The 27,177-nt window shown below is 63.2% G+C and overlaps 2 protein-coding genes across 2 annotated transcripts in view; both read right to left on the minus strand.

Annotated features, from left to right (window-relative positions):
* Positions 1–5,991: 5,991 nt before the first annotated feature.
* Positions 5,992–27,177, minus strand: part of PRRT4 (proline rich transmembrane protein 4) — a 30,896-nt gene continuing 9,710 nt past the window's right edge. Inside the window, exons 2-4 of the mRNA XM_038411352.2 lie at positions 21,633–22,561; positions 19,165–19,296; positions 5,992–8,900 (exon numbers count right to left, since the gene is read on the minus strand). Coding sequence (XP_038267280.1) covers positions 6,946–8,900; positions 19,165–19,296; positions 21,633–22,515 — 2,970 coding nt within the window. The 5' untranslated portion in view covers positions 22,516–22,561 and the 3' untranslated portion in view covers positions 5,992–6,945. The remainder of the gene's footprint in view (positions 8,901–19,164; positions 19,297–21,632; positions 22,562–27,177) is intronic.
* On the minus strand, positions 14,710–16,195 carry LOC119859382 (adenylate kinase 8-like). Its single transcript, XM_038411445.2, has one exon. It carries the CDS (start codon positions 16,144–16,146, stop codon positions 14,710–14,712), a length of 1,437 nt encoding a protein of 478 aa, XP_038267373.2. The 5' UTR covers positions 16,147–16,195.

Consider the following 27,177-nt stretch of genomic DNA (forward strand, 5'->3'; position numbering starts at 1 on the left):
TGCACCCTGGAAGCAGCTTCCCCCACAGGTTGTCGCTAGCGCCCCCCTGGCCTCTCGGCACCAGCCCAGGCAAATCCCAGCCCCAGACGTAGAGTCCTGACCCAGCGCACGGCGCCCAGTTGGAATGGGGGGATCCTGGACCAGCCCAGGGTTCATCCACCCGCCAGGGGTCAGAGAGGGGAAAGAACTGGCCTCAGCCTGAGGGAGCCCTGCCTCGGCCTCTCCTGGGGGCTAGTGGATGTGACACCTGCTGAGCTGAGACCCAGCAAACTCATTGCCCTGAAGCATCATTGGGTTGGAAGGGGAACCATAGTCCCCACCCCGACCCTGATGGCAGAAGTCCCAGCAGCTCCGGGGCCTTGGCACTGGAACAGAGCCAGCTCCCAGCAGGGCATCCTGGCCCCGGGTGAGTTTGTGGAGCTTGTGGGCACGGGATGAGTGGCTCGTACACCTGCCTCCCCATCCCTCCCAGGGGAGGCCACAGGCCCTTCCACCTGCAGACCTAGGTCCTGCCTCCAGATTGCAGAGAAGTCCTGGCATCGCTCTCTAGGACTCAGAGGCCATTTATCTGGCCTCCTCCCCTATTCTCCCCAGCCCCCGGCCACCCGTCCCCATCACCCTCCTCCCCGGCCGCCTGTCCCATCGCGCCCTGTCAGCCCTTGGATGGATTTTCTCCCTGAGCTTGGGACACTTGGGGGGTGCGCTCGGCGGCCTCGGGGGATGGAGTGTGCCTGACACGACCTGCAAAGGGACAGGGGGCTGCGCAGGCTGGGAGGGGAGAGCTTGTGTTGCCGGTGGCTGGCGGAGTGCAGGCTGACCCCTGGCAGGCCCAGACATGGCTCCCTGGTGCAAAGGGCAGGTCGCAGCGAGCTGCCCCCCGCCCCGGGTGCCTGGGAAGGATGCGCAGGGAGGCTGGGCTGGAGCCCGGGAAGTAAGGGCAGCAGAAATGCTATTTCCCACTTCGGTAGGTGGGGGGAGGGGAAATGACTTCACAGCACCCTCCTTGCCTTCGTTGTAGTGTACCCTGACGTCCGTCCTCCCCCCATCCATCCCCATAGTCACTCCATCCCCACGGACCATCCCTCCAACCTCCTCCATCCATACCCAGCATCCACCCTCCCATCGTCCCTCCATCCTGCCCCATCGATCCGCCCAGCCTGTACACACCAACCATCCCATATGCACCCAGTGTTCCTCCATCGCTCCCCATAGACACCCAGCGTCCCTCCATCCATCCCGTACACCCCCATCATCCTCCCATCCACCCCCATCATCCCTCCCTTCATCCCCATCCACACCCACCATCCATCCAATACACACCCAGCATCCCTCCCCATAGACACACATCCCTCCATCCATCCCGTAAACCCCCACCAACGCTCCGTCCATCGCCCCACACACCCATTCCATTGTCTCTCTTTCCCTCTGTGCCCATTTCCTTGATTTCGAAATGCTGGACCCTGCAAACTTGCAGCATGTGGCTCCCCCTAGTGGTAGCTGATTTCGGCCTCTATCCTGGGACGGGTCGGGAGAGGAGATTTCGAAGCCATCTCTTGTGTATGTCTCACTCTTTGGGGTCTTGGCTCAGTGCTGTGCCCGGGTCAGCCTGCTGTTGGAGCAGCCAGGTAGTGGGCTGCCCCAGGCTGTCTCTGCTGGCCTGGCTTCAGGATCATGGGCTGGCTCTGGAGTCAAGCAGGGCTTTTGGCTGGGTGTGTCCCTGGATGGAGACCCAGGGACCACAGGGTGTCACAGTGATGTTTGAGGACTGCTTCTGTCTCTTAGCCAGGGCTGGGCAGTGCACGGGGTGCCGTGCTTTGGGGCTGGGTGGGACAGGGTATTGGCAGAGCTGGGGCAGGCCTGGGCAGTGCACCAGGTGCTGTGGCCTGGGGCTGCGTGGATGTGATGAAGCGGGACTGTTCTTAATGTTTTCTCTGAATATTGTGGGGGTCGCTCAGTTTCCCCTATGCAGTTCTTAAGTATCTAGGTGGTGGGATAAGGGTGTATGATCGTTGCAGAGCCCTAGAGGGAAGGTGTGGGCAGGGGTCTGGACACAGAGAATGGCCGACACCCTGTTTCCTGGCACCTGATGGCCTGGGCCCTTCCCCCTGCAAGGTGAGAGCTAAAGGGTTGGAGAACAAAGGAATCCGGTGACCTCCTGGCCCGAGAAAGGGACAAGGCCCAGAGGAGGAAGGGCTGGAGGGAGTTTCAGTTTGGGGCTGGCTGGGGACATGGAGTGAAGTGCAGACGGGGTTGTCTGGCTCACTGCCCCCCAAAATGGACCCAGTTGAGGGGTCCTCTTCTCTGTACCTACAAGCTCTGTGTTAGACCATGTTCGTGTCATCTAATAAACCTTCTGTTTTACTGGCTGGCTGAGAGTCACGTCTGACTGCGGAGTTGGGGGGTAGGACCCTCTGGCTTCCCCAGGACCCCACCTGGGCGGACTTGCTGCGGGAAGCGCACGGAGGGGCAGAGGATGCTGGATGCTCCGAGGTCAGACCCAGGAAGGGGGGAGCCGGGGGAGCTGTGGGTCCTGCAGACAGGCTGCTCCCAGAGAGGAGACTTCCCCAGAGTCCTGACTGGCTTCATAGGGAGCAGTTCCAGAGCATTGCCCGGGGACTCCGTGACAACTGGTGGCAGCGGTGGGATGTACTGCACCCCGTGGATGGCACTTCCTGCAGTAAGTAACTGAGGAGCAGTAAAACGAAAGGGGATTGACAAGGACCTGGCGTGCTGAAGGCTCAGAGAGGAGCAGTTTTGGGGGCGGTTAAACCCTGGGAGTGTGTGACCAGTGAGAAGGACTGTGCAGTAATGGGGTCCCCCTGGGTACTGCAGTGAGCAGTCTCAGGGGTGGAGGAGCCTGTGGCTTGGCCCTGGGAGAGAGAAGGACTTTTGCAGTAACAGGGTTCCCCGGGGGATTGCAGCGAGCGGTCCCAGGGGCGGAGGAGTCTGCAGCTCGACCCTGGCAAAGAGATGGTGACCTCGAGAAGGGCTGGCACACGAGGGGTTCTCCCTGGAAACTGTGGGGAGCTGAGAGCACACAGGCCTGTGAGTCCACAACAACTTGAGGACAGCGGAGTGAGGGCCTGTCACCGTCTCCTTAAGAAGGACGTTGTAACCCTGTGCAAAAAAAGAGGGTTGCACATTGGAAAGTTCCCCAAAGCCCAGTTAATCGTGCAGCTGGAGGAGGTTGATCACTCTAAGGAGCAGATTCCTGACCCAAATGGGGCTATAGCCGGATCTGGGAGCAGCTGGAGTAGTAGCCAGGCTCCCCCAAGACTCCTGTCCCCGACCAGACGGGGGCCTTCACGATCGGGTTCCCCATCGGGGGATCGGAGACGGACGGGATTGGAGCTGAGTCCGAGAGAGCAAGAGGACTGTGAGAGGCAGCGAGAGCCCGAGAAAGAGCTGCAGACACAGCAGCAGCATGAACTGGCGATGGTGGAGCGGAGAGGCAGAAGGGACCTCCCAGGGGTGAGCGGGGGTAGACCCCGGGGGGCCAGTTCCGCAGGGAACCTCGAGACTAAATTGCTGCCCCTGGTTAAGGAGGGGGGATGTGGATGCCTTTGAGTAGGCTGGCGATTTGAACCAGGGGGACCCTACGGAAAAGCCCCGGTGCCTAGCTCCCTTGCTGGGTCCCAAGGCCATAGACTCCATCAGCCAGATGGGTGGGGAGGTGGACAGGCTCCCACTCCTGACCCCAACCTATGCGTCTCTGTGGAGTCTCCTGAGCTCAGGCTTCTCGGACCCCCAGTGGGAGCGGAAGGTGATGGTCAATGGGGAGACATTCCTGGGGTGTCGAGATCCTGGGGCAGAGAAAACTGGTGTCAGGCCCCTGGTGGTGCAGCCTCAGATGCTGGGGGGCTGTGTGAGCTGGGTGAGGGTCCCAGGGATGAAGCCCCTCACCTGGCCTATGGCCCAGATCCCTGTGCAGACCCAGGAGGGGTGGGGCTGGCTGGTCGTTGGGGTTCTCCAGGATACCAGCTGCAAGACCCTGTTGGGGGGTGACTGTGTCTCTTTGGGACAGGATCCAGGCCCTGCTCCTGTAACGGTCGAGGGTTTGAATTTGAATCCAGGGAACAAATCCGTGGAGAGGGAAATGGTCAGTGAAAATACAGCTGACCTGGCTGGCAGCAGGGAGGAGCTGCTAGGCTCAGGATACCTGCCTGTAACCAGCCCCCTGGGGCTGGGTGGGACAGAGAGATGCTCCCCACCCCCTTGCACACTAGAGAGGGGGCTCGCTCTGGCTCTGATGCAGTGAGGAAAGCAGGGAGCTCGCTGCCTACCCCCACTGGGACAGCAAGGGCAGCGCTGAGCACAGTGGGAGCTGAGACCCCAGCTGAGTGGGGGGAGACACAGGCAGGGCCGGGGATCTGTTGCGAGTGGCAAAGTGCTTGGTAAGGAAAGTCTGGATGAGCCTAGGCAGCCCTGTGAGCTGATGGCTGTGTCTAGTCAGCAGGGTGGGAAGGCCAGGAGAGCGGAAGATGAGTGTCCCTGGACCTTACCTGTTAGCTGGGTGGAGAATTGGGACAGGGAAGGAAACGTGCCTGTGTCTGTCAGGGGTATTGACTCGCCTATGGAGGGAGCTACCCTGGTCTCCAAGCAGTTGTCTGTGAACAGCCCTGTGTGCTGGGACCAGGGGCATGAGATCCCGAGCTGTGTGTCTGGGAAAGGAGAAAGTGTCTCCGGCTCTTCTTTGTCTGTGGAGCAGACAGAAGGGGCCTTTCAGCCGGTGATGGTGAGAATAGTGCAGTTGTCTCGGAGCTGGTTCTGGAGTCAGCTAAAGCCCAGGAAGGGAATGGTCCTCAGTTTGTGTCTGTTCGGGAGAATGGCCCTGTAACTAGGTCGCATCCAGTTAGTGTCTATGTAAAATCCCAGAGACCAGACAATTCTGGTGCTTGTATTTTGCTTGTTGCTCGTGTGTGGCTGGGAAAGGGTGTCACAACTCTGTCTAATCAGGGTGAGATCCTAGCCAGGGCACAAGGAGAGCAGAAAGGGGATTTGATCCTGTTACCTACTGAGGATGTGGAAACCTGTAGCAAGAAGGAAAAGATTCCTGAACTTGTGTGTGGCAAAGGGAAGGAGAAGGCTTCCAACCTTTTCTCTAGGAAGTCTAAAGTTTGCCTGAAAGGGGATTGTGTAGGCTTTGAGAAGGTCTCAGATGGAGTGAAAGCTGTTAAGAAAATTAAACCGTCCTCTAACCAAGTGGCTGTGTTTGGCCAGCTTGTTGGGGGGACAAGGTTGTTGAGAAAGGGATGTCTCCATGCAAGTTCTGTAAGTGAACAGTCTGTGGCCCAGGTCAAGATGGGGGCTCTTAACCAAGAGAGCCCGAATTGCAGCCCTCCAGACTGAAGCGCTGGGAGAAGACCCGATCCCAGCTAGCCCAGCGTCCTGTCTGCCAGCAGCGGTGGGGCGGGGTGGACACACTCGCCCTGCGTGTTCCTCTCCTCCCAGACCCTCAGCCTGCCCCATGCGGCGCCGCACAGGGACACTCGGCTGTGCCAGCAACGGGGCTGGTAGCCAGCGTGACTCACGCAGGAGGGCCAAGCGCTGGGCTGCTCCCAGGGCACCCTACCCCCCAGTGTCACCCCTGGATCTCCAAAGGCAGCAGGCATTTGCCCACAGCTGCCACCGGGGTTACTGCACCCTGCCTCTCACAGCCCCCCAGCTGGAGCCCAGCCTTGGCCCCAGGAGCCCCCCATCACAGCTGCTGGCCCTGCCTTCCCTGGAGAGAGGGCCCCTGAGTGGGAGGGGGGTGACTTGGCGCAGCTGGGTGCTTTGGAGGCCTGGGAAGGCCCCCCACTTCCTACTGGCAGCCCAGGGGAGCACGGGGGAGGACAAGTAGGGGGCTGCAGTGTCTCCACACTGCTCCCCCCGCCCAACAAACACACTAGTTCCTGCTCCAAAGGTTGCCCAACGCGCATGTCCTGGCTGGGCGGTGCAGGGCTGGCGCAGGGCTGGCAGGACCCTGCTGGGGCTGGCCGAAGAGTTGCTAAGGGCCCGTCCTCCACTGCCTCTGCTGGCTTCAGGGGAGCGACACCGGCCGCCTGCCGAGGGTGTGGCCCGAGGCATTGTGCCAGTGTCCCTTGCCTGTGCCAGTCCCCAGCCCACGGCATTCAGACAGGGTCCCTGGGCCAGCTCTGCTCCCTGCCTTTCTCCCTGGCGGCACTTGTGTTTCACTCAGACACTCGGAACGGGACGGGGCTGGGGCTTTGCAGGTTTATCCATGTAACGCCCCCTGCTCCTGCCCGACGAGGACCCAGCTGCTCCTGTTGATAAAATACTTTATTAATGCAAAGGAGGGAGGAGTTTCCGGCCCCCGCGCCCGGGGGCCTGTCACTGCCACTGGGGGCTTTGGAGTCTGGAGTACAAACCACGAGCCTACCTCATTGCTAATACAGGGGTCAAAGTCTGGGCCCAGGCCCACCCGGAGGAAGCCGGGGAGGAGGGTGTTAAGCAGCAGGTGTATGGGGGGAGCGGGCATGGGGCATCTCTACTGAGCCACTTCCGGGGGCCAGGGCAAGAGCTGGGCCCCCTTCCCAAGGAGCTGTGGGCCCTGGCTGTTGGGAGCCCGCAGTCCCTTCTCTCGCCCAGCAGGAAGCGCCCTCTCCTCGTCATAGAGCTGCAGGCCCCTATGGCCGGCCACTGGCTCCCCCACCCCCTCTCCGGCGTGGGGGAGGACATGGGCAATGCAGTGTGGGCACTGCGCGGGTGGGGGGACGACATTGCGGGACCCCCGGGACATTGGTGTGGTGTGAGCGCCCACTGCTGGGGTGCATGGGCCATGCATTGGCTCTGACCAGAGGGGACCCCCCTCCGGAGGCGGGAAGGGCCCGTCCCGCCTAGCACCATGGGGGGAGATGTGGGTTTCAGGGCCGCCCTGGCTCCTCCTGCGAGGCCGGGCCCACTGGGTAGGTGGCCGCAGCAGGGCCAGGGCGGCCCCTCTCCCTACAGGTCGATGGTGTCGCTGCTGATGCTGAGTGCGTCGATCTGCCGGCACACGTCCAGGAACTCCTCCTGTAGCAGAGCCACGTCGCCCGCCGGCGGCTGCAGGACCAGAGAGTCCAACAACTCCTGGGAGGGCTGGCCCAGGGGCAGGTACGGCCCCCCGGGCGGCGGGGGGGACCGGCGGGGGCTGCTCTCGCTCTGGCCCCGGGGCAGCTTTGGCTCGTAGGCAAAGGAAGACGCGTGGGTGGTTGGCTCCGGGCTGGGGCACAGGACCAGGGAGGAGCCGTCCAGGGAGAGTCCGTAGCGGGAGCTGGAGCAGCAGCTGCTGCCCCTCCACCTGCCCGGGGAGCAGAGGGCGGCATCAGGAGCGCCCGCCTCTGGGGACGCCACCCCATCCCCTCCCTGGGGCAGGGCCGCCTCCAGGTCCGTGCAGGAGGCCGTCCGGTACAGGCCACGGCTGGCCGGCGTCTCCCGGAGCCCCTGGCGCTCCTGCAGGCCGGGGCTCTGGAGGCTGAGCGCCAGGGTGCTGGACTGGGCTAGGGCGCTGGCGGGCTGGAAGAAGCTGGCGGGGATGAGGGCCTCGCTGAACAGGGCCTCGTCGATGCTGCGCCGCAGGTTGATGGGCGACGGGGGCTGGAAGTCGGCGGTGGGGTCGCTATCCATGGCCACGCTGATGACGGAGGAGCTTTTCGAGCCGTAGCCGCCCTCGAGGCGCGTCTCTGAGGTCCTGGCAGCCCCCAGACTGTGGGCGCCGCAGTAGCCCGCAGCCCCGTCCGCACTCGGGCGGCTCCCGGCCAGGGCGTAGAGCGGCAGGAACTCGGAGTCGCTGCGGGTGATGGTGTCGCACATCACCAGCTTCTCGTGCTGCGCCACGGCCCACTGGAAGTTGTTGGCCAGGATGGGGGCCTTCACGGGGCCGCGGAAGAGCGCGCCGCAGCAATGCAGGCAGGGGGGCTCATGGGAGCAGAACACGGGGTACAGGCCTACCAGGGCCAGGGGCAGCCCGGTGCCCACCTCGCAGAGCCGGCAGCCCAGCTGCAGCGACCACCAGGGCCAGGGCCCGAAGAAGCCCGGCGGCAGGCCATAGCCCAGGGCGTGGAGGATGGCGTAGGCCTGCAGGGCAGCGCTCAGCAGGGCGAAGCAGGCGGCAAGCAGGGTGGTGCGCGCTGCCCGGCTCCAGTCGCCAGCATCGGCGAAGGGGCAGCGGCTGAGGGGCTCGGTGGGCGGCGTGGAGCTCTGGAGGTGGTAGATCTGCATGGCGTCCGCCCGCCCCAGGCAGTAGAAGGCGAGGAAGGCGAGGGAGAGGAGGGCGGCCAGCAGGGCGAAGGCCCCCCGCGAGACCAGCAGCAGGAAGGGGAACTGGCGCAGCAGGTCGGCGGCCAGGACGGCGCCCACGGCCACGGAGAAGTGCAGCAGCACCAGGGCGGCCAGGCAGCCGGGGTGCCGGAAGCGGGCGCGCGAGAGCTGGACGCGGGAGCGGGTGGAGAGCAGCAGGAAGGCGACGGCCAGCGCGGAAGAGAAGCAAGGGAAGGGCAGGTCGTGCAGCAGCAGCGAGGCGAGGGCCGGCAGCCGCTCCTGCTGCCCGTAGGCGTCGTAGAAGAGCAGGAAGGCCCGGGCGGCGCCAGCCACCAGCAGCAGCAGGTCGAGGGCGGCCAGGAAGGTGCAGCCAGCCGGGCAGCGGAAGGGGAGGCAGGCCAGGCTCAGCAGGGAGAGCAGGGCCAGCAGGCTGAAGAGGGAGCCGGCCCCGTAGACGTGGGCTTCCCAGGCCAGGCCCCAGTTGGCCATGGCCGTGTTCCAGTCCGCGTGCAGCGTGACGAAGAGGGGCCGGGAGGGCAGCAGGTGTGGCACCGGGGGGTCCTCGGGCTCAGGGCTGGGGGAGCCGCACTCCTCTGGCGTGCATCTGGGCCAGGTGGCCAGTGCCCCCCCGCTGGCGGGAGAGGGGCCAGGGGCCGGGCCTGGGGACGAAGGAGACGGAGAGGCCGTTAGCAGGGCGCGGAGGCAGACCCAGCGCCAGGGCCCAGTGGGTCTTCATGGCCTGTCATCATCGTGGGGATGCCCACAAAGCCCACCCCCTCCTACCTCTCCGGGGCCGGGAAACGCAAGCCTGGTACCCCATGGAGCTGGGCAGCACCTGGGGCCTGGCCCCAGGGGGTGGGGACCACCAGGGGGCACCAGGGGCAAGGTAGGGGTGATGGAAACAGGCTGCCCTGTCTCTCCGCCACCCCCAGAGCATGCACCGGCCCCAGAGCACACTCACCCCCCCACCCCCACAGAGCATGCACCGGCCCCAGAGCACCCTCCCCCACATAGAGCACACTCCGGCCCCAGAGCGCCCCCCCCCACATAGAGCACACTCCGGCCCCAGAGCACATGCCCCCCCCCACCCCCAAGGAGCATGCACCAGCCCCAGAGCACACGCACCCCCCCACCCCCACAGAGCATGCACCGGCCCCAGAGCACACCCCCCCCCACAGAGCACACACCGGCCCCAGAGCACATGCACCCCTCCCACCCCCACAGAGCACACCCCCCCACACACACACAGAGCATGCACCGGCCCCAGAGCAAGCACAACCCCCCACAGAGCATGCACCGGCCCCAGAGCACACACACCTCCCCCACACAGAACATGCACCAGCCCCAGAGCACGCACAACCCCCCACAGAGCATGCACCAGCCCCAGGAGGTGCACCCCCCCCATAACAAAGTGGGACTGTTCTTAATATTTCCTCTGAATACTGTAGGGGTGCCTCAGTTTCCCCTAGGCATTTCTTAAGTCTCTAGGTGGTGGGATAAGGGGGTGTAATTGTTGCAGAGCAAAGGGCCAGGGTACATAAATGGCCGACACTCTGTCTCCTGGCCACTGATGGCCTGGGCCCTTCCCCCCTGCAAGGTGAGAGCTAAAGGGTTGGAGAACAAAGGAATCCGGTGACCTCTTGGCCCGGGAAAGGGACAAAGCCCAGAGGAGGAGGGGGCTGGACGGGGAGTCAGTTGGGGCTGGCTGGGGATGTGAAGTGAAGTGCAGATGGGGTTGTCTGGCTCACTGCCCCCCAAAATGGACTCAGCTGAGGGGTCCTGGTCTCTGCACCTACAAGCTCTGTGTTAGACCATGTTCCTGTTGTCCAATAAACCTTCTGTTTCACTGGCTGGCTGAGAGTCGCGTCTGACTGCAGAGTTGGGGGGCAGGACCCTCTGGCCCCCCCAGAACCCCGCCTGGGTGGACTCGCTGTGGGAAGCGCAAGGAGGGGCAGAGGATGCTGGATGCTCCGAGGTCAGACCCAGGAAGGGGGGAGCCGGGTGAGCTGTGGGTCCTGCAGACAGGCTGCTCCCAGAGAGGAGACTTCCCCAGAGACTTGCCTGGCTTCGTAGGGAGCAGCTCCAGGGCATCGCCCGGGGACTCAATGACACCCCCCCATCCAGAGCACGCACATGCACAAACAGAACATGCACCGGCTCCAGATCACGCACACACATAGCAGGCACCGGCCACAGAGTGTATACATACAGAAACACACACACAGAACACACACCAGTCCCAGAATGTGCTCACACAGACACACAGAGCACGCACTGGCCAAAGAGCATGTGCACACACATAAACAATATTCACTGGCCCCAAAGCGTACACGCATCCAGAGTATGTACTGGCCCCAGAGCACACATGCACAGAGCATGCACCAGCCCCAGAGTGCACACGCACACTCACAGAGCATGCACTGAACTGGCTGCATAGCCCACGCACACACATACACAGAGCAAGTGCCGGCCCCAGAACGCAACCCTCCCGCCCAGGTGCCCCAGTGTGAACACACACACACACACAGAGCACACACGTGTCCCAGTGCGTACACACACACGCATACCAATATACCATCACCTAGGAGACGCTCCCACTTGAGACACTCACGAAACACACATGCAGACACAACTTTGTGCGTGTGCATTTTGCACTTGACTATGTGCCCATGGGGGGAGGGCAAAGGGGGGGCTTTGAAACACACACAGGCCTTAGAGTGAAAAGGCCCCAGATCAGGGTGTGGTGACTGCTGTATTCAGGCACTCAGGTCCAGCCATGCAAACACCCGCCATGCACAAGCGCACATCCCCTGAGCTCCCCCCGCGTGACCGCAGAACACACAGCCACACACATCCCTGCGCTATCTGCGCCCGCGGCTGGAAAGCAGACAGCCAGGGACTCTGTTCTGGAGATAAAACATGAAAGCAAACAGCCCCTAATCCGGGGGCCCTGGGGCCACAGAGCTGCTGGCAGAACGTGCCGGGCTGCTGCTGCTTGTGGGGAGCCGGCTGGCCAAGCCCCCTGTGACCTCAGGGGTGAGGCGGTGCCGACTGTCAGCTCAGGCAGATGCCCTGTGCGGAGCCCCCCGTGCCGCTGGGCCAGCACGGCAGGGACGGATGCCCACCATGCACGGGTGGCACATGGCGCTGGAGGGGGACCCCAGGGAACCCCATGCTCACTCCAAGAGCAGAGCGTGCCAGGGCTCCTCAGTGACAGCTGACTCGGGTCCTGCCCCAAGCAGGAGGGGGCACTGCTATGCACCCCTCATCCCTGCCGCGAGGAGAGCCGGGTGCACCCTTCTCCCTGCTGGGAGAGGCCACCTGAGCTTGAGGCCAGGGAGTGAGCAGGGCCAGGGCACGGGGGCTGAGACGGACAGGGCGGACAAGCAGCGCCAGTCTGGTTCTGGGTACGGGCAGGAGACCACCCAGGCAAACGCAGGGTGCCGTGATCCATGGGCACATCCTAGGGGCCCCTCTGTGTCCGATGGGGGCTGAGAAAAGCCTCTGCGTTGCAACTGCTTTGGAGCAAGCCCAGCGCCCGCTGGCCGGCCCCGTGGGCGCTGGCGTGGGGGAGGGGAGGCTGGCGGGCTCGGAAGCCTTGGTGGCAGCCGCAATGGGCTGCCTCTCGGGCTGTTTGCGTAGCCAGGGGCTTCTCCAAACACAGCGGCTCACACAATGGCCGGCTCCAGCGGGGCACAAAGGCTCCATGGGGCCTGGCAGGAAGCGGCAGGGCAGATGCCAATCAGCGTTCACCCCAACGCCGACACAGCCTCCCCCCCCCGGGCAGCCTGAACTGGGGCTGCCCGAGGTGCCCCCCGGAGCTCAGCCCAGCCCCGCTTCCCCCTCCTTGATGGCCCCACTCGGGGACAGGGCTCCAGCAGCGCAGGGGATCTGGACCCGGCCCTGCACCCCGCCTTGTTTATCCCTCTCGAGTCTAATCCAGGGCTTTAGCCAGGTTCGGATCAGCACCAAGTGCCTTTGCAGCCCCCTCTTCGCTGGATTAGTTCTGGCATCTCTCAGTCCACCCGCACGTTTGCATCACCGCAGAGGAATTTGCCATGGAGCCGGCTGCCTGGCCCCTGGGCCGTGCTGCTGTCAGGGCCGTGTGCCCTGCTATACGCAGGATCGTCCTGCCCGTGCCCGGCCAGCGCCATGACCCAAGGGGCAGAGCTCAGGACCGGGGGTCTGGAGGGCTATGCCTGGCCATGCCACTGAGTCGGTGGGACCTGCTCCTCCCCAGCCCTCTGTCCCTGAGAATGGTCCCATCCTCATTCCTAATGCGCTGAGATGTAGGGACGAGAAGCACAGGTTGGGCTCAGTATTATCGTCAATCGGGGACCCACTGGCCCCAGCCGCGTGGCAGCCCCATCCCCTGCATGGAGCCTACTGCTCTGGTGTCCCGGGGGCACTCGGCCCTCAGCCACCCTGCGACACACTCTGCTAAAGAGGAGGAGAACTTGTGGCACCTTAGAGACTAACAAATTTATTTGAGCATAAGCTTTCGTGAGCCACAGCTCACTTCATCGGATGCAAAGCTTATGCTCAAATAAATTTGTTAGTCTCTAAGGTGCCACAAGTCCTCCTTTTCTTTTTGTGAATACAGACTAACACGGCTGCTACTCTGAAATCTGCTAAAGAGAGTGACCAGCCAGATCCCGCCGGGCAACCTGACAGCCTCAGGGGCTGGGCAGCGCCATGCGGGCCCCGGCACAGGGAGGAAACGCGGGGGGAGCTCCTTGGGAGGGTTGGCTACGGAGCTCCTCCCAGGGGGGTCCCCCTACGGAACAGAGGCTCCTGGGGAGGGCTCCTCAGGGGGCTGGGGAGGGGGCGTCCCAGGGAAGATGTAGCGAGGGGGCAGGTGCTGGGGCAGGGAGGAGCTGCCAATGCTCAGGCTCTCCAGAATCTGGTCCTGATGGCGGGAGAAGCTGCAGCCCCAGAGCCGAGGAATTAGACGCCGTTTGGAGGAAGGGCCGGCGCGGTTCAACCTCTGGCGATCTGCCCTAGAGGAGAGACCCTTCCCCCACTGCTGGCAAAAGGGCCTGGCTGCTGAGGGACCTGGAGGCAGCTCACCCCCTGCCCCCTCCAGCCAGGCGGCTGCAGTGGAGGCTGATCTGGGTGATGTGTTGGTTAAATAAGCTGGAGCCCGGAAGGGGCACTGTTCAATATACATAAGCCTCATACGACTTCTTAAAAGCCCACTAGGGGAAACTGAGGCAGGGACTTAATTGCAGCACTGCCCCGCCAGAGGGCGCTCCAGGGGCAAGGCCCCCATTACATATGCACCAATAGGGCTGGATGGACGCTGGGTGTGTGCCAGGGTGGCAGCAGGCTGGGTGCTGGGCCAGAGAACGGCTCCGTTACAGAGGGAGACAGAACGCCGCCCTCGATGCACCCGCGGCAGGACTGGCCGAGTGGGGTTCTGCGCAGGTGTGCTCAGGCGACGGCCCCAGAGATGATGGCCCCTCTGTTTCTCCACCCAGCCCTGGCGCTGCCACCCGGAGCTGGTGGTCCTGCCATGCAGCTCGCTGAGCCACGTTTCTCCTGCCGGGCTCCCCATTGCTCGGAGATCAAAGGCCCTTCTGCAAAGCTGCCTGGACCAGCTGCCTTGGGGAGGTGAAGGCAGTGCAGAGCTGGCAGCCAGTCCACACTTGGCACCCCAGGGGCATCTGAGGGGGTCAGCCTGCAGGATGGGGGGCAGCAGAGATGTGCCCTTTGTAACATGATTGAGGAGAAAGACTCCTTAGAGTCAAACACCAACATGAGGCTATGAGCTACGCGGGACGGGAGAGCAGGATGGGGCCGAGACCCAGCGCGGAGGAGCGCGCGAGCATCTCCGGTGGGCACAGCTCCACTCTGCTGAGACCCCTGCCTCCGCCTGCAGAGGGGAAGGGCCCCTCCCCATGCCAGGCCTGGGATGAGCAGAGATTCCTCCAACCCAGCTTCTCAAAGCTCCGGAGGGTCCCCTCGTGCCCCAGGGAGCCGCAGAGCCCAGCCTGGGAAGCTCTCATCAGACAATCTGGGAGAAGACTTGTAAAAGAACATCGGGCAGCTTTCCCCAGAGAGCGGCCCTGGGGTCCAGCACCTTCTCCAGAGACCCCCAAGGCAACAGGGACCCCCTGCTCTTGCAGCCGAGAGGTGGGGTTCTGCAAACTTGCAGGGGTTTCAAAATCGAGGGCGGGGGGAAGGGGAAGAGGGAAGGAGGCCAGGAAAGATGGACTGGGTGGCAGAGGGTCCCAAGCCAAGTGCTTGGAGATCTGGCTGGGCGCTGCTGGCTCCTCATTGATGCCACTGGGGAGCCATTCAATATTTTACCCCAGTTATTTTGCTGGGCTGGGGGCTGGGCAGGGAAGTGGGGGTGAAGGGAGCCCAGCGGGGCTTACTTGCCCCCCCAGAACACTTGGCACTGTTAAAGAAGATGACCCCAAATCCCATTCTGAAAACAACCTGTATTTCCCTGCCCGGCAGGTGCTAGACGGTGCGGAGGGGCAGAGGCCGGGTGAGGCAGCTCTCTATGGACTCGAAGACAGCGTAAGGGTCTTGGTCGGCGTTGACGTAGATGGCATCCTCGTAGAACTCCTCCAGGTCCGCGGCGTGCCGGCCGTACAGATCCACCTGCAGCTCCAGCTGCTCCACCGCGTCCTGGGGGTTCTGCCGAAGGCGCTGGCACAGCTCCAGGCTCGGGGCCGGCTTGTACAGGTGATGGTAGCGCTCGCCAGTGACGGGGTCTGTGGCCCGCTGAGAGACCCGCTCCAGGATGGCGTCCACGGGCAGGGTGAGGAAGACCACCCGGTTGGGGATGAAGCTGGTGTTACTCAGCAGCTCGGCCTGGTCCGCGTCACGCGGGAAGTCATGCAGCACCCAGCCGCAGGACACGCAGTCCAGCTTGCCCAGCCGCTCCCGCAGCACCTTCAGGACCAGGTTGTCCGCCACCGGGCACCTGCTCTCAAAATATGGCTTGATGAGCTCCCCGATCTTCGACTTCTCCGCCACGGCCTCCTTCAGCAGCTGCCTGCAGCCCACGTTGACCAGGCCGTATTTCTGGGCCAGCAGGGCGGCCTGCAGGCTCTTCCCGCTGCCAGGGGGCCCGCAGAGCAGGACCCGGGGGGTGAAGGGGGCAGCCGAGCGGGGCTGGCTCTCCACGAACGTCAGCACCTGGGAGAAGACATCGGTGCAGGGCTGGTCGGCGTTGACAGTTCGGAAGTTCCCCCGGTAGCTCTGGAAGATGCTCTGGATGTTGCGGTGATACTCCAGCAACCGCCTGGCTGTGGCCTGCTCCGAGCAGCCGTCGGGCTGCACCAGGCGCTGCTCCACAGTGGGGTCGGTCGGCCAGTCAAAGGTGGTGTGGTACACCCCCGTGCTGATGGGGTCCAGGCGCTTGCCTAGGTTCCTCTCCACCAGCACGGTGTCCGGCGCATAAAGCGCCACCACGTGCCGCGGCATGATGCCGGAGGTCTGCAGCAGTAAGGCCTGCTCGCGGGTCTGGGGGAACCCATCCAAGACCCAGCCCTCCCTGATGCAGTCCACGTCCGAGAGGCGGTCCTGGAGCAGGCCGACCCAGAGCTCGTCTGGGATCTGCTCCTGCTGCTGCTGGTACCTCTGCACCTCCTTGGCCAGCACCAGCGTCTTGTTGGACAGCAGCTTCTGCTGGCTGAGGTACGAGGCGTTGAGGTGCTTGCAGAGCAACATGGCAATGGTGGTTTTCCCAGCGGCCGGGGGGCCCAGCACAAACACCCTGGGCACGTGGTCGCTGTCCTGCTTCAGGTGGTCTATCATGAAGGAGACGGGGTCCTCAGGCTGGTGGATGACCAGTGCCTCCACCATGCTTTGCATCAGCTGGAAGACGCTGTGCTTCTCGGCATACAGGGCCATGGTGGGGGGTATGTGGGGCTTGACAGCGATGTCCATCTCTCTCCAGCTGCTCCGAGCGACTCCTCGGTGGGATTCCAAACCCGGCCCTGGGTTCCAGGGTTGCCCAGCAGTGGCCTTTGACATCACAGAGCACAGGAGAGGCGGGTGGAACGTGGCTCCCTGCAGCGAGCAGCAATCCCGAATCGCCCATGGGTGCATGGAGACAGGCTGGGCTCCTGCAGGGTACGGCGAGTGGTGTGCTGGACCTGCTCCCAATGGCCAGGCCGGCTAGCAAAGGGTTGGCTGAGTCGAGCCCACTGGAGCAGGGATACCGGTGGGGGAAGAGGCGCTCGCTGCTCCCACCCGAGATTGGAGACCACGCAGCCACAGCGGGGGTTGGAAATCAGAGGGTGGCAGTGCCAGGCAGGGGATGATGGAAGGAGCAGCGGCAGCACGGTTGCCCACGCCATGCCAGACCAGCGGGAGGTCGTCTCTGAGCGGCTGTGCTGCCCTTCCCAGCAGGCTGAGCCAGGGACACGGTGAGACTGCAGAGGTGACGGGCCTGTCGCCAGCTCTCACCCCTGTCCAGATCCATCTGTCACCTCCATGCAGGCGGCTCTTACCTGGGCTGACGGGCTGCCACCAAGCATTTGTCTGCTCGCTGCGCCCGGGGCGCCGCATGCCCCTGCACCCGGAAAGGAGCCTGCCGGATGGAGGCTAATGCTGCCTGGCACCCGTCAGCCTGGGCATGCAGGGGATGGCAGCTCTCGCTCCATCTCCCCATGGGATGTGACAGGCGGCCCCGGCCCCTGGGCATGGAGCCGAGTGACCTTCAGGGGCGCAGCTTCTCCGGGCCCAACCAGAGCCCACTGAAGGCTATCGCCAGACACTGTCCTGGCCCCACCGGCCACAGGCTAATGGGGCTGGGGGGGAGTGCAGAAAGGGGGTTGGGGCACAGCAGGGGCACCCCAGGAGGAGGCAATGTGGGGAACAGGAGAGGGGATGGGGGGAGTGGGCTGAAGGAGACAGTGGGGTTAGGAGGGGCTGAGGGCAGCAGGACGGGGAGCTGGGTAGCAGGGGAGCATATTCTGTGGGCTCTGACCACACTTCATTGCATAACCCTCCAGAGGCAGAACGGTTCCCGCCAGCCCGGCCCGGCCCGGCCCCAGTGACTTTCCTGCTGCTGCTAGATCCAGTCATGGAAAGCTCCCCCAGGGCTGGCAGCGAGGGGTGTGCGGCCAGGAGCCACCCCGGGGGGTGCAAGGGTGGCTTGAACCCTCAAAAATCTCTCCCTGCTCTGAGACGTGCTGGGTTTCACGCAGCACCAGGGGGCTGATCCCTCTGCATTCAGCAATGGCCCAGCATGGCCCCCCAGGCGGGGAGGCTGGCCAGGACACCGGGGTTCTCTCCCTGGCCTTGTCAGACCAGCCTCTCCAGCAACTGGCAAAAGGAGCCAGCTTATCCAGAGGCCTTGGTCACAGCGTGGGGCCCCTCCAAGGCCAGGCAGGTTTGCAGACCCAGCTGCATTCCTCCCTCCGGGCCACTGACTCTGCACCCCTGGCCTGGGACAGGATGCACCAGGTGGCTGCCCAGCAAGGGCAGTCCGGGCGCCCGGTTCCAAGTGCCAGCCCAGCCCGGAGCAGTGCCCCAGCCAGTCCCCCTGTGCCTCGTCCCAACCCCCGCTCCCCGGGCCAGCCCCACAGGCCCTTCCCTACACTGCTGGGAACCCCACCCAGGCTACATAGGCAGGTAAAAACATCCCCACGTGCACCTGGGCCTTGTGCAACACCCCACCGGCTGTAGGCCCCCTGCAGGCCCCCCACCCCCAGACCTGTCGAGCCAGCTCCTGGGCAAAGGTCTGAGCTCCCCTCCCCCATGTCAGGGAGATGCCGAGATAGCACCGAGCTCTGTGCAAAGCCAGGCATGGCCGAGGACCCTGCACATGCCCCGCTGCGGCTCAGGGACTTGCCACCGCACCCTGGCTGGGTGCTCCAGGCCAGCTCAGCCCCTCAGCAGAGTCCAGCCCCGGCAGCGTTAACCCTTTGCATCCCCTGCTCTCAGCATCGTGCCCCCAGGGCTGGGGACTAGGGCGAGGACGCAAAGGCCCCCTTGCCACGGGAGGGGCCTGAGCCACAGGAGGGTGTGAGCCGTGGGCCCAGGCAAAAGGACAAGGCCCTGGGCGCTCTACGGCCAGAAAGAGCCAGGGGGAGTCCTGCAGCCAGGCGGGAGGCCGGGCCCTGGCTGGGGGTCCTTGTTTGGACCTGACAGTCCCCGTGTTTCCTGCTGTGTGAATAAGGCAGCATGTGGGGCACAGAGGGTGAGGGGGGACGCCCTGGGGCTCAGCTACCAGTACTCGAGCCGTACGTGCACCAGTGTATACCAGGGTATCAGGGCATGGGAGTGTGTGTGTTGGGGGATCAGGGCATTGAGGTATCGGGGGCACACTGGGGGAGTGCTGGGGTGTATACCGGGGGGTATAGCATGCTGGCCAGTCTGTGTGCTGTGTGTGTGTTTGCTGGAGTGTGTATCAGTGCAGCATTAGGGGTATCAGAGGGGTGCATGGGGAGTGTATGTTGGGGGGGTCGGGGGTGCCCTGGGGTGCATATCAAGATGGGGTGCATTAGTGTGTGTGCATATCAGGATTGTCTCGGAGTTCACTGGGGTGCGTATTGGGGTGTGTATCAGGGCTGGGGTGCATTAGGGTGTGTGTATCGGGATGTATTGGGGGTGCACTGGGCTGTGTATCAGGTATGCACTGGGTAAGTATTGGAGTGTGTATCAGGGCTGGGGTGCATTGGGGGTGTGTATCGGGGTGCACTGGGATGTGTATCATGGTGGGGTGCCTCAGTGTGAGAGTATCGTGGGCTGTACGAGGGGGCCCATTCTGCGCGGTGGGTGGGGGCACAGGGCTGGGTGGTGGGTGTCCTTCCGTATGTGGCGGGGATTCTGGGTGCCCTGGCGTCTGCTCAGGCTCTGTGTGCTGGGGACAGGCAGTGGGAGGGACTCGGAGAAGGAGGACCTGGTTTGGGGGCTGCCCCAGCCCCACAGGACAGGCGGGTCAGCCCAGTGGCTCACCTGGCTCCGTGGCACGGGGTAGGGAGGGGCTGGTGTCCTGGGGCTGGTCCCAGACGCCATCTGTGCTGTTCCTCTCCTGTGGTCCCCTCCTCTCTTGGTGCCAGTCTGGGGGAAGCGTAGGGCCAAAGAAACCTGCAGGGAGACAGTAAAGGCCAGGCCTGGTCAGCACAGGGGGCCAAGGACCCCCCACATGCACGGAAAGGGGGACGGCTCGAGTCTGACAAGAGTTGGAGACCCACCCACACACACATAGGGGTGCTCAGGGCCTGCTCGGGACAGAGCCGTCAGCAGCAGGTGCCCAGCGGGTAGGGGAGGGTTTCCGGGGTCTGTTGCAGCCAGGCCTGGCTCTAATTCAGCCCAGACATATGTGACCCATGTCTGGGAGAGGGGCTATGGCCCACAAACCTCCCCCCACGTGGTGCCCCTTGCAGAGAGGCCAGGCACTGAGATCTTCAGGAGCCCCAGAGTGGGTCCTGTCTGGCTCTGCCGCTGCCCATGGCATCTCCCACTTGCCCCGCGCGCAGGGGCCACGCCCTTCTCCAGGATGGGGCCGTACAGCAGGGAAAGGACGAAAATGGCCCCAGTCCCCCCATACACACATAGGTCCAACCCCCACCCCAGCCCTCTGGTTTTCGACTGGAACACTTGGTCGAAAAGGGACCCTGGCGGCTCCAGCCAGAACTGCCAACCAGGCCACTAAAGGTCCGGTCAGTGGTGCTGTGGCACTAAAGCAGGCTAGTCCCTACCTGTCCTGGCAGCGCGCTGTGCCCCGGTAATGGCCAGCCGCAGGTCCAGCTCCTAGGCAGGGAGGCCACAGGGATCCTCTGCGTGCTGCCCCGCCCCAAGCACCAGCTCTGCACTCCCATTGGCCGGGAGGTGGTGCCTGTGGCCGTGGAGCCTCCTGCCCCCTCCTGGCCCCCCAGCCTAGGTCAGGAGCTGGAACTGCTGGCTGCTTCCTGGGCGCAGCCCGGAGCCAGGACAGACAGGCAGGCAGCCTGCCTTAGCCCCACTGCACTGCTGACCGGGAGCTGCCTGAGGTAAGCCCACACCCCAGCCCCAAGCCCCAACCTCCTGCCCCAGCCCTGAGACCCCCCTGCTGCACTCCAAACCCCTCATCCCCAGCCCCACCCCAGAACCCGCACCCCCAGCCCAGAGCCCTCACCCCCCCTGCACCCCAATCCCCAAACCTGGAGCCCCTCCTGCACCCCACCGTCCACATCCCCAGCCCAGAGCCCTCACCCCCCCTGCACCCCAACCCCCACCCCAGCCCAGAGGCCCCTCCCACACCCTAAACCTTGGCTCCACCCCAGAGCCCTCAGCCCATCCTGCACCTCAACCCGCAGCCCCACACTCCAAATCACTCAGCCCCCCTCCCCAGCCTGGAGCCCCCTCCTGCACCCCAGCCCAGTGAAAGTGAGTGAGGGTGGGGGAGAGCGAGCCACTGAGGGAGGGAGAATGTAGTGAGTAGGGGGGTGGGGCCTCAGGGAAGGGGCGGGGCCTCGGGGAAAGGGCGGGGCTAGGGTGTTCCGTTTTGTGTGATTAGAAAGTTAGCAGCCTTACTCGCACCCAGGCCCCTGACTCTGGGCAGGGGCTGCTGGTGGCCATGCAGCAGGGGGGCTCAGTGTGTGCTTTCTGGGGAGGTTGCCCTTCTTGAGATGGGTCTGGGTCAGGCATCTGCACCGCAACCTCCCCATGACTGGTGCTGATGGCACCACGGGCTCCTTCGAGGGCTGGACGGGCCATGAGGGACGATCTGCCCTGCCCGCAGACGGGGCCCGACTGGGCCATGGGGGCCTGCTCTGGAGTCAGTCCCCCAGATGCTAATCCAGCCCCTTCCGCACCACAGAGACGGAATTAAATCCCTCCCCAGGGCAGGGGCTTCTGCGCTTGGACCCCCAGAGGAAGGGCCAGCTGCAGCCAGTTCCCCCACGAGAAGCACGGATCATATCTGTGCACACACGTGTCCGCACTCTACACAACACACACACAGACCGACACACACACCTCACACACACCTCCCGATACACACACAATGTTGCACATATGCAGACCCACACATATACCTCACATGCACCCCCGATGCACACACAGCACAACCTCGCACACATGCAGACCCCCCCCCACAGCTCACATGCACCCCCTCGATGCGCACATGGCACAGTCTCACAGACGCACACACACACAATCTCGCAGACATGCAGACCCTCACCCCCAGCTTGGTTTAAAAGCCAGGTGCGATGGTTTGCTCAAAGCTCCGCTCCAGGAAAGGTTTTAGGGTGGGTCACTGCCCTGCGGTGCCCGGGAGGCCGGACTAGATGATCACAATGGCCCGACACTGCCGGTACATTAATCTGTGTGGAGCGAGCACTGTGCCCCGGGCTCCTTGTGCGAGTGCACATCTAGAGCGGCCGGGAGGCCAGGGCCATGGGGGGAGCAGAGCAGACAGACAAGCCCCTCCCCGTACTCACTGGAGGTGCCCAGCTTGCTGGCGATCTCCGAGATCCCTGCTTTCAGGCTGGGGAGCAGCGGGTACTTCCACCTGGTGCCCTGGCCCTTGCCCCCCCTGGCAGGCAGGATGTGGGTGGGGGGCGCGCCCACCTCCTGGTCCAGCCCAGCCGTCAGGTCAATGTTGATCTTGAACTCCAGCCCCTTGCTGCGCCCTCGGTGGGAGCTGGCAGGGGTGGGCTGTCTGGCAGCTGGCAGCATCACATCGGGCTGGGAGCCCAGCACAGGCCGGAACAAGGAGAGCCGGGCCGTGGGCACTGGCTCCAGGAACTGCGACTCGAAGGGGGTGGTGCTCGGCGGGTGGCCCCCAGGGCTGCTGCGAAACTGGGGAACCGGGGAGCCGTCCCAGCCTCCAGCAGTCTCGCCCCAGCTCCCGGGGCCGTGGGAAGCATCTGGCGACGGCTCGTCTGCGGAGCCGGTCACGAGCCACCCCGAGCCGGGCGTGGAGGAGGAGCCGGCCAGGGCTTCGCCAGGCGGCAGCTCGGCCAGGAAGCGGTTTGCCGGCGTCAGGAAATTGGCGGAGGAGATTGGGTCCGCCGTGTCGGCCGGGGGAAGGTCTGCGAGGGCTGGCTCGGTGCTGGGATCTGCCAGCCGGAAGCTGCCCTGGCTCCGCACCTTGATCTTGAAGTTCAGGCCCAGGTTGAGGGAGAGCAGAGGGTCCGCGCCCCTGGCCGGCAGCTCCGACGCCATCAGAGGGGCTTTCGGCAGGGCTCCCTGGGCGGCGGAGGGGAGCTGGGCCCTGGCACTGGCTCCGGCAGGCAGCGGGGTCTGTCGCATCTCAGCCAGGGCCCCAGTGGCCGAGGAGCCCGGTGGCATCAGGCAGAGGAGCGCCAGCAGGGCCCACATGGCCCCGGTGTCAGCGAGCGGCAGCAGGAAGGACGTCAGAATGGGCCTGGGGAGAGGTGGCAGGTTGAGCGTTAGTGTCACCCCAGGAAAGGCCAGAGAGCCTGGACCAAGGGACCCCGGGCCCGGCGTGTCCCCACCCCACAGCAGCCAGCCCGACCCCGAGCCCGGCGTGTCCCCACCCCACGGCAGCCGGCCAGACCATGGACCCACTGTGTCCCCACCCCATTGCCCATTGAGATAAGGAAATGTACTTCCAGCCAACCCATGATTGACCTGCGGGACTCCCTGCCACAAGATCTCCCTGAGGCTGATGCTCGGCAGGACTCACAGAGGCCTGGGTGTCAATCTGGAGAACAAGGCCATCCTGAGGCACCACTATAGACAGCACTGAAAACCCCAGCGCCCAGTGCGGGGGAGGGAGGGTGAGAGCCCGCCTGCCCCCGGCAGAAGCCCAGTGCTCAAGAGGAGCCTGCCCTGGGGTAAATCATCCCACTATTGCTTGGGAGGCGGGGAATTCCTGCCCTATCCTCTGGAGCAGTGGGTGCTGGCCACTGTTAAAGGGAGGCACTGGGCCATGGTGGGCTCTGGGCCAAGCCATTCAAACATTGGCTGTGTGCCCACCAAACACAGGGGTGGGAATCCAGGCAAGCTTAACCCTCTCTCGCCCAGCAGAGCTGCCCCTTGTCCCCCCCCATTTACTGACCAGCCCCCGCTCTTGGCACTGCCCCCGGCCGTCCCTCCCACGGTCTGAGGCCACCTGCTCAGCAGAGCTGAGGCCAGGAGCGGTGTGGGTCTGTGTCCTACTGGGTGGCACAAACACGCCAGCTGCACCATGGTATTCCCAGCCCCCAGAGAGACAGCAGGTCCCGGGTGCTCCCAGCTATCCAGCCCTCCCTCCCGAAACACATCCCTCACTCTGGCCCGACACAAGAAACTGGGGGACACGTTTCACGGAGACCCTGCCCACTGAGTCACACTCTGTCTGTGCTGCTGTTCATTTTTAATACGTCTCGTAACCCTGGGGAACAGCCAGAAAAAGTGTGCGAATATGGGGCCAATAGTCAGAAACGGCAATGGGTAACTACGGGTTCGTCTACACTGCAGTAAAACCCCCGCGGTGGGCCCGTGCCCGCGGACTTGGGCTCGTGGGACTCGGGCAGCGGGGATGTTCCATTGCACTGCTGACTTTTGGGCTTGAGTGGCAGCCCGAGCTCTGGGACCCTCCCACCGTGATCCCAGGATCCCGAGATCCCAGGCTGCAGCCTGAGCCGAAACGTCTACACTGCAGTTGAAGAGCCCAAGCCTGAGTCAGTGGGCACCGGCTGGCCAGCAGCCCGCAGGGGTTTTATTGCCGTGCAGACGTACCCCGACAGGCAGTACGAGCAATCGCAGGCAAAATCCTGGAATCCAGATACAGGATTCAATTACTAAAGAATAAAAACAGAACACTTTGCCTGTGCCATTCATTCCCTCTGGGGCACCTGGCCCTGGCTGCTGTCAGACGACAGGAGACTGGGCTAGGTGGACCATTGCTCTGACCCAGCTTGGCTGTTCATACGTTATGTTCTTAACCTATTTACTGCCATTCAGCATGGTGTTATGGAAATCAGGTCTTGTCAAACAAACCTGATCTCAATCTCTGATGAGCTGACAAGTCTGGTCGATAAAGGCAACTTGTGTAGCTGTAATGCACACCGAGGTGTGGGTGAGAACCGCACAGCATTCTGATCACACAATGAGCATGGCATAGGATCGATAGAGCGCATCTGAAATGGATGAAGACTTGGCTAACTGACAGATCTCAGAAAGTGGTTGTCAAAGGAGACTCGCCAGTGAATGGGGGTGTTTCTGGCACTGGTCAACACCTGCATCGGTGATCTGGCAGGAAATACAGAATTGCTGCTGATACAAAGCGCAGACAACCCAGACATTCACAGAGTGTAAATGAGAAGGCCAGGGCAGTCACACAGAATAGTCTGGATCACTTCATAGGCTGGCCCCATTTAAACAAAATGGGTTTTAATACAGCCAAATGCAAACTCGTAAATCTAGGACCCAGGGCTGCTGGCCACACCCACAGCATGGGGGGCTGTGTCGTGGAGAGCAGAGTCTCCGAAGAGGATTTAGGGGTCACAGCGGACAGACAATTCAACATGAGCCCCCAGAGCAAAGCAGTGGCAAAAAGGGCAAATGTGGCCCAAGGACACCTGTACCTGGGAGGGGTGAGGAGGAGCAGGCAGGCGATTTTCTCTCTCTACGCGGCACTGGTGAAGCCGCCGCAGGATCCTGTGTCCGGTTCTGGGGAGCAGGACATTTTTAAAGGATAATTGCAAAGGGTGCAGAAAAGAGCCACAATAACGAGCTGCGGGCTGGAGAAAATGCCAGACAGGGCGAGACCAACAGAGCTCAATACAAAAGGGATAGAGAGGCGAGCTGATGACGTGGTGCACGAGTCTCTCCCCGGGGACAAGATGCCCAGCCCCAACGGGGCTCTGTAAGCTAGCGGAGAAGGGCCCAACAAGAACCAGCAACTGGAAGCTGAAGCCAGCCAAGTTCAGAAGAGGTAGCATCTCCATCCCCTCAGTTCTTCAAATCCAAACCGTGCCTTTCGGACGATGCATTAGCCCAACACGAATGGTTGGGCTCAGCGCAGGGCTACCAGGATGGAACAGGACGGCCTGTGACACGCAGCTCAGACTAGGGGATCCAATGCTCCCTTCTGGCCTTAACTGCTATGAATCTACTAACAAAGCATTACAGTCAAGTTGGAGATTTTCACTCATGGGGGCTGCATCTTAGGAATTCCTTGACCAAACAACCCCAAATTTTCACCACAAGCTCCCCAGCAGCCCCTGAGCTGCTCCACCGATTTTCAGGCTGATCAGAGGACACAGGCGGATGTTACAGAACATAAAAAAATTCAGCTTTCAGCAGAAACACGGCGGCAAGTGTCACTAGCCTACAGCTCCAGGCCTCGCAGCCTAACCCCCGCCCCTGTGTCTAACCCCAGAATCTGCCTCCTGCACCCCTCCGCCACCTTCTTAGCAGCTCCGCAAGTGCTGCCCATCATCATGCCACCCTGATCCCGGCATTCACCCAGCTCTGCCAAGCGGCTCCAAGCCTGCGGGGGGCTGGACTGCTGCCAGGCATCCAAACCAGAGCCGCTCCATTTCGCAGATCGAGTCAGATGATGACAGAGTCCTTCACAGAGTGTCCATCCGTCCGTGTCCGCCCGTGTGTCTGTCCATGTGCGTGGCCGCAGAGAGCAGAGCCCTGGGGAAGTGCCCACCCCTTCTGCTGAGAATAGCCCAGAGCCGAAGAGCAGCTCTGTGCAGCTCCCAGCCTCCTCTCGCTCGTTAGCCATCACCTCCCCCACCTTGTCTCTCTCAGTCAGGGACCAGCAGGGCTACCCCATGGCACACAGCCCATGCCCACAGCATTCCCTGCCCCCAAGCTCTGCAGCCGCCACCCTTCCTGCCCCGAGGTGGTGCCCGGTCTCTGCAGCAGGGCTGCGGTGCCCGAGGGGAAAGCTGTAAAGTGCTGGGCCGTTCCTGAGTCCCTGGGGAGGGGACAGCAGCTGTCACATGAGCTCACCCAGAGCAGGAGCTAAGGGGAAACCAAGGCCCCACAGGGGGCCAGTGTGATCCCCCCTTCCCCCTGCCTTGGTCACTCCCGCAGCAGAGAGACCCTTCCAGCAGCAGGGAACCCGCCTGCCTCCCTTCCCCGATCCTGCCCCATGGCCTGGCCTGGCCCTCCCCACACACAGACAGCAGAGAGGACATATCCAGGAATGCAGCCTCCCTGCCCTGCAGGTCTGTGACCCCTACACACGACAGCCCACTGCTGTTCCCCCGAGCATCTGTGCCCACAGCCACGGGCGGGCAACAGAGCCTGGCCACCAGGCAACCAGCCCCTGGCGCTGGGGTGCAGGGCCCAGAGGAGCCAGGGAGTGACAGCAGCTGCTTCACCAGAGAAGGGGGCTGGCTCCTGCGAACGGGTGCAAAGCACAGCGGGTAGGGTAACCATACGTGCCGTTTTGGCTGGGATAGTCCCTTTTCTAAGCCCTGTCCAGGGCGTCCCGACTTTTTTTGGCAAAGCTGGGCATTTGTCCCATTTTCTCTTGCCAGCTGATCATCAGTTTTGCCAAAAAACCCCTCATGGGAACGTGCCGGGGAGGGAGGCAAGCGGCAACATCTGCCCTGCGTGGGAGGGAGGGCTAGGCAGAGTGGCTTGGGCTGGGACAGCCATGTGTGGCCAGTGGGGGAGTGTAGAGGGGGGCTTCAGGCTGGCCCCATGTGCAGGCAGGCAGCAGGGAGGTGGGGCTCGCACAGGGAGGCGCAGGCCGGCCCCGTGAAGTGTCCCATTTTCCCTTTTGGAAAATAGGGTCACCCTAACAGCAGGCTGGGGCAGCCCTGAACAGCTCAGAGGCTGTTCCACCCAGCTGAGGGCAGCAGGGTGGGCGTGTGTGCATGTGTGCACACACACACACGCATGCATGCACAGGCATGCACATGCACAAGCCAGCCCATTTCATTACACGGAACCTCATCAGAGGCCAGCCCTGGTAGTGCACTCACCCTGGCACTGGGGGCATGGGGATTATCCCAGCAGTCCCATGTGCCAGGCGCTGGACACTGACTCCTGGGCTCCCCCCAGCCCCTT

The sequence above is a fragment of the Dermochelys coriacea genome, chromosome 1 (genome assembly GCF_009764565.3).
Source record: "Dermochelys coriacea isolate rDerCor1 chromosome 1, rDerCor1.pri.v4, whole genome shotgun sequence".
NCBI lineage: Eukaryota > Metazoa > Chordata > Testudines > Dermochelyidae > Dermochelys > Dermochelys coriacea.

Bases quoted from the DNA above. Each gene is read 5' to 3' on its own strand.
- LOC119859382 (XM_038411445.2), bottom strand. From the start codon at position 16,146: ATGGACATCGCTGTCAAGCCCCACATACCCCCCACCATGGCCCTGTAT.